General features: G+C 45.4%; 4 protein-coding genes across 7 annotated transcripts; 3 read left to right on the forward strand and 1 right to left on the reverse strand.

The window, feature by feature from the left end:
• The first annotated feature begins 566 nt into the window (after positions 1-566).
• Positions 567-3,088, forward strand: LOC6598801 (scaffold protein salvador). The gene is made up of 3 exons (XM_002023937.2): positions 567-1,589; positions 1,654-2,583; positions 2,662-3,088. The coding sequence occupies exons 1-3, from the start codon at positions 643-645 to the stop codon at positions 2,714-2,716; spliced, it is 1,932 nt and encodes a 643-aa protein (XP_002023973.2). The 5' UTR covers positions 567-642; the 3' UTR covers positions 2,717-3,088.
• Positions 3,089-4,397: 1,309 nt separating this feature from the next.
• On the forward strand, positions 4,398-7,579 carry LOC6598802 (cystinosin homolog). Its single transcript, XM_002023938.2, has 9 exons — positions 4,398-4,493; positions 5,757-5,898; positions 5,956-6,055; positions 6,116-6,292; positions 6,347-6,707; positions 6,768-6,976; positions 7,038-7,117; positions 7,171-7,273; positions 7,403-7,579. The coding sequence occupies exons 2-9, from the start codon at positions 5,859-5,861 to the stop codon at positions 7,500-7,502; spliced, it is 1,170 nt and encodes a 389-aa protein (XP_002023974.1). The 5' UTR covers positions 4,398-4,493; positions 5,757-5,858; the 3' UTR covers positions 7,503-7,579.
• Positions 7,580-8,091: 512 nt separating this feature from the next.
• Positions 8,092-13,127, forward strand: LOC6598804 (cellular tumor antigen p53). 4 transcript variants are annotated; one of them, XM_026995382.1, is made up of 9 exons: positions 8,092-8,123; positions 8,178-8,897; positions 9,648-9,761; positions 9,838-9,874; positions 9,946-9,972; positions 11,719-12,028; positions 12,088-12,337; positions 12,394-12,809; positions 12,870-13,127. In XM_026995382.1, the coding sequence occupies exons 1-9, from the start codon at positions 8,110-8,112 to the stop codon at positions 12,890-12,892; spliced, it is 1,911 nt and encodes a 636-aa protein (XP_026851183.1). In that variant the 5' UTR covers positions 8,092-8,109; the 3' UTR covers positions 12,893-13,127. The 4 variants fall into 4 exon arrangements, with proteins under 4 accessions (XP_026851183.1, XP_026851186.1, XP_026851184.1 ...); XM_026995385.1 differs by lacking the exons at positions 8,092-8,123; positions 8,178-8,897 and adding an exon at positions 9,484-9,561; XM_026995383.1 differs by lacking the exons at positions 8,092-8,123; positions 8,178-8,897 and adding an exon at positions 9,496-9,566.
• Positions 9,952-11,516, reverse strand: LOC6598805 (putative gustatory receptor 94a). Its single transcript, XM_026995386.1, has one exon. The coding sequence runs from the start codon at positions 11,195-11,197 to the stop codon at positions 9,983-9,985; it is 1,215 nt and encodes a 404-aa protein (XP_026851187.1). The 5' UTR covers positions 11,198-11,516; the 3' UTR covers positions 9,952-9,982.
• Positions 13,128-13,648: the final 521 nt, after the last annotated feature.

A 13,648-nucleotide genomic window follows, 5' to 3' on the forward strand; every position in this document is an offset into this window, starting at 1 on the left:
TGCAAAGCTGGCTGGAGTGTTAAATATTTGGATTGAATATAAAATAAATATTTATTGCATTATGATTGCATGCAAAGTGTTGCTGGGCTGGCAGGGTCCTAACGACGCGGCTGTAGCCGAACACAAGATCGAAGACTCTAGGATGTAATCCAGAAAATATATGGTAAGTGGCAACAAAAACCAGCAACAATGACACAGCATTCCATACACACTTACATATGTACGTTTCACTCCAACCTTTCATTCATGACCTTTTGGTTTCAACCTTATTTTACACACAATCCAATAAAAAGTAGTACCTAAAATTATCCAGTCATGTAGAAAAATTATCCATTAATCGGATAGAACTATGTGTTTAGGGCTAAGGGTCCTAGCTAGCTGTAAATATTAAACCGAATATCAAAATCTAGGCATATGGTTACCGATCATGGACAGAGAACGATTAACCCATTGTAGACCAATGGGTATTAAAATACACTACACGAAAATTTGGAATCGTGAAGAGGATTAGCGCAGTTCAGGTGGAAGATATCGTGGGGGCTTTTGTAAGTAAAGAGGAAGGATAGAATGGATCTTTGTGGAGAGTTTACAAACAGTACTATTTTCCGCGATTGAAGTCAATTTGCTCATCTCTTTAAATATATGGGGGTTAAGTGGGTTAAATTAGTTTTTTTTATCAGAACACAACAACCAAAAATTGCTGTCTGCGTCGATGCACATGCACCAGCAGGCGCCGCCACAGCCAGAGGAGGAACAAAGGAAGGGACAATAATAGGCACAGGCACAACTCTCGCAGGATCGCCGCGCTGCATGAACTATTTAACAATTTTGCTGTGCAATCGAAAACCGACGATGCTCTCGCGCCGGAGCAAGGAGAAATCCCAGGCACACAAAGAGGGCGTGGTGGGCAAGTATGTGAAGAAGGACACGCCGCCGGTGATACCGGTGATCAATGTGTGGACCAGCGATCAGCGGTCTAAGAAGAAGACGCTCCAGCGCTGCGCCAGCACCTCGCCCAGCTGTGAGTTTAAGCCGCGCAGCTCCAGCACCAGCCGCAACACGTACTCCTGCAACGATGCGCAGCCGGACTACTACCATGCGCGGCGCGCCCAGAGCCAGCTGCCGCTCAATCCGCACACGCACGCCAATCATCCTCCGCTGCCGCCGCTCCAGTACCGGGCCAGCAGCAACCAGCTGCAGCTCAGCCAAGGCAACAGCAGCAACTACGTGAACATCGAGCAGATCGAGCGCATGCGGCGCCAGCAGTCGTCGCCGTTGCTCCAGACCCCGACCAGCGGCTTCCAGCGCAGCTACTCCACCACCCCGAAGCACTCGCATCCACACATGGCGGCCGCTAGCTTTGACGCCGATCAGGGCCTGCTGAGTGCCTCCTATGCCAATATGTTGCAGCTACCGCGCCGTCCCCACTCTCCTGCCCACTACGCCCTCCAGCAGCAACAGCAGCAACAACAGCAGTCACAGCTACAGCTTCATCAGCAACATGCCTCAACGCCTTTCGGATCCACGCTTCGATTTGATCCGGCTGCCATGTCCATCAGGGATCGCCAGCCCCGCTATCAACCGACAAGGTAATCCCTGCCTTGCCCATACGTTATGAAAGTCATTCTTACTTCTGGCTTTTCCTTTGCACAGATCTCCACTGCAACAGCAGCAGCAGCTCCAGCATCAGCAGCTGGCTGCACACTTGGCCGGGAGCTACTCGAGCGACTCGTATCCGATATATGAGAACCCGTACCGCGTATCCTCCATGCGTGTGACCCAGTCGCAGCGATCGGAGTCCCCCATCTACAGCAATACGACAGCTTCGTCGGCCACCCTGGCGGTGGTGCCACCACATCACCATCTGACTGTGCCCTCGAGCGGTGGATCGCTAAGTGGCAGTGGTCGCGGCGGCAGCTCTGGCAGCATTCGGGGAGCCTCTACCTCAGTGCAATCTCTGTACGCCCCGCCACCCACGCCGCCGGCAGCTGGTGTGGCACCCACTGGGGGTGCTGCGGCGGGAAGTGTAAACGGATCTTTGCAGAAGGTGCCGTCACAGCAGTCGCTGACGGAGCCCGAAGAGCTTCCCTTGCCGCCTGGCTGGGCCACGCAGTACACGCTGCACGGTCGAAAGTACTACATCGATCACAATGCCCACACAACGCACTGGAATCATCCGCTGGAGCGTGAGGGTCTGCCCGTGGGCTGGCGTCGCGTGGTGTCCAAGCTGCATGGCACTTACTACGAGAACCAGTACACGGGCCAGTGCCAGCGGCAGCATCCCTGCCTCACATCCTACTACGTATACACCACATCGGCTGAGCCGCCCAAGGCGATCATGCCAGAGGCATCGATGTACGCACCACCTGCCCACACACACAACGCCCTGGTGCCGGCCAATCCATATCTGCTCGAGGAGATACCCAAGTGGCTGGCCGTCTACTCGGAGGCGGACTCCTCCAAAGATCATCTGCTGCAGTTCAACATGTTCAGCCTGCCCGAGCTGGAGGGCTTCGACAGCATGCTGGTGCGTCTCTTCAAGCAAGAGCTGGGCACCATTGTGGGCTACTATGAGCGTTATCGGTGAGTGGCCCGATTCGACGTCGCCGTCGCCGTTTCTCCACTCCACCATTTTAAAACTCTCTTCCATTTCGTTTTCAGTCGCGCTTTAATACTCGAGAAGAATCGACGCGCCGGCCAGAACCAGAGCCAGTAGTGAGAGTCCCCCCAGCCCAAAGACAACAGACGCAACACACACACACCGGATACTCGCCACTCCGCTAGAGACCTAGTTATCCTACACGATCGACCCTATTAACTTATTTAATCCCCCTTTAAAGCGACCTATGAAATCAGTGCCTTCAACAAGACTTTTACGATGTGAATCGGTGGAGAGATAAAGAGATCCAGCTCCAGAACCAGATGAAGATTCACATCCAGAGAACCTCTAGTTTTAACGTAGAAATGTTTTACGTTCGATTATGCCCATTGTGTACTGTGAATTGAGCTTTGCTTTGCTTTGTACTCGTACTCGTGTGCTGTACTGTATATTGTGCAAATTAAACAATATTTTTGTATGCTCAAATAACCAGAAGAATGTAATCAGAGCCAGAATGTCGCCAAAGGAATGCCATCAATGGGAGTTTCGGTGAGTATCTGATAACTGAACGAACCTGGGGGAACGGACTCGGATCGGATATACCCTTTGTTGTGCCAAGTTTTGGCTTTGGCTTGCACAACATTCCATTTTCCACATGTGCCCTGCCAAGTTTGCAAAATTTATGCATTTAGCACAAAGATTTGTTTTTGTTTGGTTTTTTTTTGGCATAAAATCATTTATAGAAAGTGAATCTTTTTATCAGCAGTGGTCAGGTTTTTTCGTGAATTTTGGAGCATTATCGGCGAGCATCAATCGGGCATCATGTACACGCAATGCATGTTGTTTTTATACCACACATTTCCAGGTATTCTTTTTGCGCACTAAATGTTTGTTGTTTTTATACTACAAATTCTATGGAATTCTCTTCAGCACTAATCACTTGTGTGTCTCAAGTCGATCATCAATGTGCCGAGTCATGTGGTACCGATGGCAGCGGTTGTGAGAATCTTTCGTTTATTTATGCTTTCTTGTTGTTGTTTTAATCAGACCTGATTAGTGAGTGCCGTAGACCGTTATCAACCAGCAACAGACGCCTATAAACATTTTACTGCTGGTAGTACTGCAGTTTCCGCCAAACATCTCTCTCTCTCTCGCTTGCTGATAACAGAGGTTTTTTTTGGGTACCATTTGGTATTTATATCATTATCTTGTAAATCGTGTTTTATGGTACACAAAAACATGTGCCTGTTGTTTAGAGATTCCCTGTTTCCCTTTCCCTTTCCGTACCTTTCTACCAAAAAATGTATGATCTTGTGGCAGCTCCTGAATATTTATAGAAATTTTGAGTACCCTTTCGATTGATGGAGAGGTTCGTCAAGTGCAAAAAAAACCCAGAAAACGAGAAACGAGGGCTGGTGTTTTTCGGATACCCTTGCAGATCCATTGTTTTCCTAATTTGGTCAAAAACCCAAAGAAAACTCTGGGAAAAATGGGTTTATAAATAGCATGGGGATATATGTAAGGGATATGTGGGTTTATGAACATCATATAATCATTTATAATACCCTGCAAGGGTACCAGCCAAGCGGTTGGTTGTCGCCTCACTGTTCTGGCTGTTTCGCTCTCGCTCCAATTGTTGTTGTTGTTGTTGTTGTTGTGGTTGCTGTTTGAGGCCTGGGCCTGGGGAGTCAGTCGCGCTGCCGCCGTCAACTGCGCAGCGACTGCATGGGCTCCATTTATACGTATTGGCCTGGCCGGGGACCCGCTCAGTCGCTTGACAGTCGCACATCGTTCGGTATCGCATCGGTTCGGCGTTCATTCGCATCATCATCATCATCCAGCGCCCAGCCTAATTGTCAGTTAAACACATTGTTTAACTTCTGTTTTAACGTCGGTAAGTGGCAAGTGTCCGGACGCTGATCACTGAGCAAACAGATGTCTGTTCTGAGTGGTTCTGGGCGATCATTGGGTTGCATTTTTTCGACTCGGATCTCGACCATTTGATTCCCCATAGTCCATATGACATGTGAGAGCGAGCTCCGCTCTGCTTTCCAAGACCAGACGACACCAGTGAAAGTTCTAATCCGGCTGTAAAAGAGACTTATAAACATTCGCTAAACATTCGCGCTTCTCTCCCCCCCATGTGTTGAATTATTTATTACTTATGGCTTTTGTTTATTGGTATTTACACAATTGGTCTCTTTGTGGTGGTGGTGTGTGGTGTGGAGTAATCTTCTTATCAGTGTAATAACTCTATTGCTGACTTTCTGTGCGAATAGATTACGTTTAAATTCAAGATGTGGCAGCTACAAATCAAAGATCAGCTTCCTGGGAAATGCAATTATAAGTATTTCAACAGAATGAGAAATTCTCAGGAGCTGTCAAGAATCATAATCATGCGCATAATATGTGTTTAGTAAAGACTCTGCTCTCCCTCCTCTATTCTCACCCGTCTGGGTCATTGCATTGCTCAAGCCGTGGACTATCTGTATGGGTTTTAGGACTGGCGTAATTTTAGTGGTTGGCAATAATTCGAATAAACCTATTGACACTATCGCCAACAGCATTCATTGAGATAAGCCCATTCTGAGGCGGCCCGACTTATAAACGCCTTGTCATGGGACGCACTATAAACACCGCACCCCCCACCATATACTTAGTACTTGGTCTGGACTCATTTGTGTGTATTTATGGCCGTGTATTTCCTCCTCCTCGATCGAGTGCCGTGCAAAAAAAGTTTGCTCTAATTGCCAAGCTGTAACATTGAAAGCGGGATGGGGCTGGGGGTATGGCAATGTTGAAGGTTGCCTGCCCCGCAAACAGTTTTTATCTCGTATGAAATTGTTAACACGAAAGTTGTATTAAGAGAGAGAAAAAGAGAGAGACACGCACCGCACCAGAGTACAGAAAGAGATGCAATCGATTAGATAGAAATAGAGAGTTAATTGAAACAAAATGTACTACCATTTTATTAAACATCCAATTATTATAATATTTCTCGATCACTGAACTTGTAATCAGCAATAAATCATGGAAATTTGCATTTCAAATTGAATGCAGAACGGTTTCTCACCCTTTGAATGCACGGGTGATTCCCCCCCACTGATTGCAGCAAATTAAATTCAATTCAATTAAATCAATCCATTCCTCCTTTTAGTGCGTCACCGATGAAAATGCCAACAAGTGTGAGAACTCATTGGAATAAACAGTTGATCTAAGATCTCGAGAGTACTTCAACTTCAGAAGAACCAGAATTAGAATGAATACCTTTTTACTGGCCCTGCTCTTCTGGGCAACAGGTAATTAATTGTAATGGAAACAAGAACTTTAAACAAGAATTCGTGTTCTACCGGCAGTTGCCCTGGGAAATGGACAAACCAATCGGGGCCTAACAGTCGACTCCCATGACATCACCGTTCTGTTGAACACCAACGAGAGCTTCATCGTCTTTGCCAAGTGGGTTTTTATTGAAACTGAATCGTTTCTTATCAAATTTAACTCAAACTCTCCATTCAGGGAAGATCTAACAGAGCCCGTGAGTGTGAGGCTACTAAAAGAGCATGACGATCATTTGAGCTTGGATCCTGAGTCATTCACATATCCAGCGGGAGCTACGGGCAACCAGACGGTGGTGATAACAGGCCTAAGGGCTGGCTATGTGGCTGTCACAGCCGTCGATGGCTCCAATGAACTGTAAGTAACATGCATTCTTTTATATATTAAATACTCTATATTTGTTTCCTTCAGCATTGAAGATGTCTATCTGCGTGTCACTGTGGCCGTGTCGAAGGGCCTCATCTACACCTCGATTGTGTTCGGTTGGGTGTACTTTGTGGCCTGGTCGGTTTCCTTTTATCCCCAAATTTGGATCAACTTCCGTCGCAAGTCTGTGGAGGGCCTGAACTTTGACTTTGTCATCCTTAACATTGTGGGCTTCACATTGTACAGCATGTTCAATTGCGGCCTGTACTTCTTTGACACCATGCAGGACGAATATGAGAGCCGACATCCGCGTGGCCTCAATCCGGTCATGCTGAACGATGTCGTCTTCTCGCTGCATGCCATGTTTGCCACCATCATAACGATTGTTCAATGCTGCATCTATGAGGTAACAATGCGGTGGAGATCCATGAGTATTCCAATTATTATAAATTTCAAAAATTTATAGCGTGCCGGTCAAAGGGTCTCGTGGACAGCCTATTCCTTATTGAGTGTCTTTGGTGTGGTCGTGGTCGTATCGGCCTCTTTGGCCGCAGCCTCTGTCATCCACTGGCTGGACTTTCTGTACTACTGCAGTTATGTGAAGCTGGCCATTACCATCATTAAATATGTACCGCAGGCTCTGATGAACTACCGCAGGAAGAGCACAGCGGGATGGTAAGTGAATGATTTAATGAGGATACCCTGGTTCATATTCAATAATGATCGCATCTTGTAGGAGTATCGGAAATATCCTACTGGACTTCACGGGCGGCACGCTGAGTATGCTGCAAATGATTCTGAATGGCTTTAACTACGGTAAGGGTTGCAAATTATGATTATTTTCTCACTTTAAAGCATTGTATTTCCAGACGATTGGGCCTCCATATTTGGGGATCCTACCAAGTTTGGTCTTGGCCTCTTCTCGGTCCTCTTCGATGTGTTCTTCATGCTGCAGCACTATGTGTTCTATAGGTAAATGGAGTGGGAGTAATGGTTCACAAAACATACATACATATATTTGTTAATTCTGCGATGTACTATACCCATCCTAATCGATTGTACACTGATCATTATTGTGCTGTTTGTTCCCTTACTTTACAGGCACTCGAGAGAGTCCTCAAACTCTGACCTCACCACCGTAACAGAAGCCCCAAATCAAACACCAATCGAGCCTAGACACGAGACTTCCGAGAAATATTAGTAGAGCTTTAATCTGTCTGTGTGCTGTAGTAGTACTAGTAGTAGTAGTAGTAGATTTGTGTGCCTATTTATATTATTTAATTTGTATATTTTCGAATTTGTAAATACATATGTATATGCTTTAGCTCCTCATATACTCATACCACAATTGTAAATACTTTTTACTATTGGAATCCAAATATATTTGTATTCTAATAGCTCGTAATGATTGTATTTATAGAACAAATCCCTCGTACGGGAGAGTGACAAGACGTGTGTCGGTATATGCACTAAGACCAGTGGGTTTTATAATGCGTAAACTGTGCCAACGTCCAAAAAGATTCCAGTATTAAACAAAAATTCAAATTTAACGTTTTTTTTTTTACTGCACGAGCTCAATGGTAGTTGGGAAAAATGGAGAAGTATCGATAGTGACATGAACGACTGTATATCCGCCTTAATTACACTTCAAATGTAAATTTAATGTAATGTAAAAACATCGAATTGGAAAAAACATCGATATCTGCAATGTACACATATCCAAACATCGATGACATCGAAGTTAACATGCAGCTCTAGTTTGGTTTATAACTTACAAAATGTCGCTGAAACGAACATCGTCGGTCACCATGACTCTGGAAAAGTAAGATAAACGTATTTGTGCAATGCCCTCGTATATAGTTGAATGTTTTGCCAGAAATGCTTGCGGTGTTGCCCGCACAAGCAGCCAAACGCTTATAAAGTTTGTGCAGGACAACGATGGCTTTTTCACAAACGGATCCCAATTGATAAGCTCCAGCACCGTTTCTCAAGCGACTTACACCTGGACGCCTGTATTGGAAGTGGCAGCCGTTGCACAGCAGTATGAGGAATCTGTGATCACTGGCGGGGGACAAAATATGAACAACAACGTAGTACTTTATAACCAAAGCGGACAACTGGTTAACACAATGGCTGATGTTCATGCATCAAGCAACATAAACTACGGCGGCCTGGCGCACGTGCCACAGACCATTCAAACTTATAGTGTCGCAGCAGCCAACGATATACAGGAGGAATATTTTCACAATGGCGGATATAATATCAATAATAGTGGTTTAACCTATAGCCAAAATGGACAAAACGCTAGCCGCGCAAGCGATGTTTTCGGATCAGGAATCATAAGCTCGGGCGGTGTGCCGCACGTGCCCGTCCTTCCGGCCGCATATTTCAGTAATGGCGGACAACAAGTTAACAATGGCGGAAACTTGGCCGCAAATTGTGTCAACCAAAATAATAATGTGATGCAGCAGAACGCCTGCAGTTTGACTATTCCTGCTACTGTGGAAGGAGCAGGAGCACCCATTGCCGTATCGGTGACTGGCAAGTCCTTAACATACGTTGGACAAAATCGTGCCGCAGTGGCTGTTTATAAGCGGTGAGTATTTTTCACACACACACAAACACATATTTAGTTTAGTTTAAAAAAACGCGCACATTTCGATGAACCGATAACAGTACTTATCGACTGTGAGCGCGTTCCGCAGGCATAATTTTCATACCCTAGGGAAAATAATATTAAACAGAAATGTTTGTCATCCCAGGCTCTTATTAATGCAGAAACTAGTCAGTCTCTGTTTTAAAGCCATATTTTGAAAAATGTTGCTCAAAATTGGGCAATAGAAACAATTTTTCTCTTACGTGTTATTACGTTTGATTTTTTTTACCTTTTTCGCTAAAACCTTTTTTTAGGCAAAATCCAATAAAAGGAAGTATTTCAAACAAGCCAGTCAAGTAGAAAATAGGTTCATTAAAATGATAAAATCGTGTGGGCAGGTCTGAGAGTTCTATATATCTAGTAATATTCGACGGAATATCAAAATCGAGGAATATGTATAAAAGAACTTGAATTCGTCAGTATAATGACGGTGATGGTATATTTTGGTATATTTTTGAGGGTCACACTGTCCGCGACCACACTGTTTATGTTTAGTTTATTGCGATTTTAAAAATAATCAACAATTTGTTAGCTTCCTGCAAGCTGACTTCTGGTTAAAGGAGTGCCAGGAAGGCACATATCACAGCCAATGTCTTGGCACAAAGTAAGGTATTCAATGATAATGCTAAATCAATTCCTTGCTTCATATTGAGGCGGCCAAGACAAATGCTAATTTATCACATTCCACAGCGAGGATGCGGTGAACGTTTTACATGCTGCCAACGCTGATAGCTCCGTGGGATCAGCTGCTTCGACTGTGGAGGATGGGGCCATTAATGAAGCGTCCGACGAGCCCACCGACTTGTGAGTATATCGGCCACAGGTGGTTTTTGCGGTCCCCTAATATTTCATGTATGTATTTATACTCCTGCTATCATAGAACCACCGAACCGATGGCCTTCCTTCAGGGACTAAACGTAAGTGGAAATACAAACATTTCAGATTTATGGTGCATTAACGAACATTCTTTTATTTGTGATTTGTGCAGTCGGGAAATCTGATGCAGTTTAGCCAGGTGAGTGCTGCTAGTACATTTTGAAGCGATGCGACAAATCGGCCTGGATGAGTATCAGCAAAAAGCTAGAGACGGCGGAAAACACATTAATGATCAGCTGCATGTCCAGCTCGTACAGACCCATTGGCCTTATCTTGAACTTGGTGAGGGTCACTAGGAGGGTGAAACTATGGACAGCCTGGCGATACCGGCAGTCGGCATGCTGCAGGTTCATCTCCTGCAGTATTATGGCTGTTCTCCTGGTGGCCACGAGTAGATTGTTGCACAAGTGTGCCAGCATTGTGATCTCGGTGAGCGATATGAACAGAAAGACTAGATTTATGAGCGCTCCCAAGCCGTCGTACGGCTTGCTGCCAAGAAATGTGTCCGCTAGGGCATAGTACAGACTGTAAAATCCCACTGTCATGCCCAGCAGATTGCAGATCAACGACAGGATAATCGAAAGAGACATGAGGGACAAGTACTTGTCGCTATGCACATAAATCACTATATAACGGTCCGCCAGTCGGTCCAGCTCATCCGCCAATGAGCAGAACCTCTGCATGCGATAGAACGAAGTGTTCAGCTTCAGCTGATCCTCCCTCTGCATGATATTCACCTGCTGGCGATGCGACTCCAGTCTCACATTGATCGCTTTCAGGATCTCCTTCACCACAATCATGGCTCCAAAGTAGCAGTTGTTGAGCAGGTTTGAAATGATCAGCGGGAGCAGACGGTACACGGTCCAAATCAAACTCAATTCCGGCTCCAGGCGCCGCTGCTGCAGTATGAAGGTTGTCTCCAGTATCAGAGGAAAACCGACCGACTTGACCAGAGCCATGGCAATCGATCGAAGGAGCGATGCATTGTCCAAATGGAACATTTTGAGGGTCTGAAATAATGGCACTTGGCTCATTGTCTTCGCCACAGTGTCGTTCATGATCATTTGTGTGACATAGTTGATAATTGCCACTGTAATGTTCATGTAACTATAAAGGCTCACAGCATCCCGCAGGTTGATCTGTCCTTGAATGTAGTCCTGGTATATCTGATGCCCATAGATGCCAGCAAAGGCGATGGTCCACAGTATGGCATACGCCAGATATACTTTTGAGAGCTTGAAACTTTGCCGTCTACGGCTATCGTATCGATTGGCCAGCAGTCCAAAGACGGTCATGAGCAGAATCAGTGTAATTGTTAGTACTTTCACCATACGCCTATGCGTAACATCAATCGAAGATGTCATTCTGTTCAAACCTCTAAAGACAGACTAGTCTGGTGTCTGCTATACACTGAACAACGGCCTAATGGCTGCTTAATTGTTTTTTCCACTATCGTACTGATGCCATCTTCAGGACTCCTCTGTCCGACACTATCTGGAGGCATCGCAAGGCACTTGCTTAATGTTCGGTGGATGGAAATCAACTGAACTGGCTCCGTTCAGGAGCGAAAGAGTGGCGACATTCCCCGTGTGACTCAGTAGCAGACGCGATTGTGCTTGCAGCAATTTCATAAGACCGGCATGACGTCACAGTCAGAAACGATTCAGAAAAGAAAATACTGCATGTGTTTGGCCAGTGCCGTGCGAAAAAAGTTGCATACACTTGTGAAAGACTAGAAAAAAATCAGTTCACGAGCTGTCCTTCGTCGAGTCGATACCTGTTGTGCAAGCAGCAACATGAAGCTCTATCAGCTTTACAAACGCCAAGTGTGATCCGTCCAACTGTTTTTTGGTTTGTTCTCCTACTAATTGCCTGTTCTTTCTAGCAATCCGTGCTGCGCGAGATGATACTGCAGGATCTACAATGCCAAAGCAATAGTTTGCCCAAACTGGAAAGCCACAATATTGGTGGCTACAATTTCAGCATGGATTTGAAGGAGCCTCCCAAGTCGCACTGGGTGTACTCGGATCTATTGAACAAGCTCTACATACGCATGGAGAAGACATTCAATGTAGACGTGCAGTTCAAGTCAATAATGCCCATACAGCCGCTAAATCTGCGAGTCTTTCTTTGCTTTAATAAAGACGTCAGCGGTGCTGTGCTGCGCTGTCAGAATCACTTGAGCACAGAGCCAGGTGAGAGCTCAGCTCTCTCAGGAGCATCCAGTCCTCTAATAATCTACTTTTCATTGCAGTTACCCATCACAATTTCAAGATGCGCGAGAGTTTGCTGCGTTGCGAGAATCCACGCACCACGTACTGTGGATCGGCTCAGGGCAAGGGCATTTCTGAAAGGTATTCGGTGCTGGTGCCGTTGAATTTGAGCCGTTCTGGGAGTCGCAACGGCGGCTTAATACGCCAGACGCTCGCCTTTAAGTTTGTCTGCCAGAACTCGTGCTTGGGCAGGAAGGAAACAAGCTTGATCTTTTGTCTGGAGAACTCGAGGTGTGTAAGCTGTTAAATGCAGTAGTGTCCAACGTTTATACTATTTTTTTTTGCAGCGGCGATATTTTGGCACAGAATTTTATAGGAGTCAAAATCTGCACGTGCCCTAAAAGAGATTGCACTCAAGATGTACGCCATTTTCGAGGGGCAAATGAGAAGAAACGCAAATCGTTGGCCACATCAGATAATGAGGATGATAACGACGTGATGCCTGCGAAAATACGTCGCCGTACCGTGTCGTGCAAGCAAGAAACCGAGAGCAATGACGGCCACGATGCGGACTACCTGCCCAACGATTGGGAGGTTTCGCGCACCTTTGACGGTCAATATCGCCTTGCCATAACGTGCCCCAAAAAGGAATGGCTGCTTCAGAACATCGAGGGCATGATCAAGGAGTCGGCTGCTGAAGTGCTGCGCAGTCCGACCAAACCCAATCTTCGTCATTATGCCAACAATTTGTTGAACCTGAAAAGTAAGATTCGCCCGGACATCCTCCCATGGTATTTTGTTTCATATTTTTATCTAATTACAGAACGTGCCTTAGATCTGCTATGACCTGGAGCCTAGCTAATGAAAGTCTGACAATGGTCCAAGCGGATAACCTACTGAGTATTTAATTATTATTAAAACCCACATGCTAGGAAGATGTGGATCTGCTTAGAGTTCAGGGAAAGAGTACAAGTGTTACAGAAGAAAATATAGTTTATAGTTTTATACAGACATGCAACATGTACAAACTGTTGGGCAACCCAAAAGCCAATTAATGTGAATTAAAAATGACTTGAGTTTATTTCATGTCAGAAATTTCTTATAAAAACTAAGTGTTACATGAGATCTTAGTGCTAGCTGCCAGGGCCATCGATTGTAGAGTTAGTTATAAAGATCAGACATGTTTTGTTGTATTTAGATAGTGGCAGGACTTACGTTAGGAAAGTGGACTGGCAGATTGGACAGTTTCGTGGGTTAATCGTTCTGGAAATCCGAATAAACATCACATCAGTGCGCCTCGTACTGTACAGTACATCATCGTCGCGCATGCTATGGCCAGGGCTCTGGCACATGTGTGGCTTGTGTGTGCGGTCATTGCTCTGCAGAGTTCTATCCCAGCCCAGGCCTCAGCTAGGCTGCAAATTGTTCTGCTGCATTTATGCACATTTTATTTATACGCACATACTCGTATCTGTGCATCTTTGGTTTTAGTTCTATGCTTATATAAAAAAGACACGTTAAATAGCGCATGCGTTGCATTTTGCCCACGCCACGCCAAAGTTGCACATGTGCGCGAGGATGCAAAAAAACAACAGATGTTGA

The sequence above is a fragment of the Drosophila persimilis genome, unplaced genomic scaffold (genome assembly GCF_003286085.1).
Source record: "Drosophila persimilis strain 14011-0111.01,24,50 unplaced genomic scaffold, DperRS2 tig00000000-arrow-pilon, whole genome shotgun sequence".
Taxonomy (NCBI): Eukaryota; Metazoa; Arthropoda; class Insecta; order Diptera; family Drosophilidae; genus Drosophila; species Drosophila persimilis.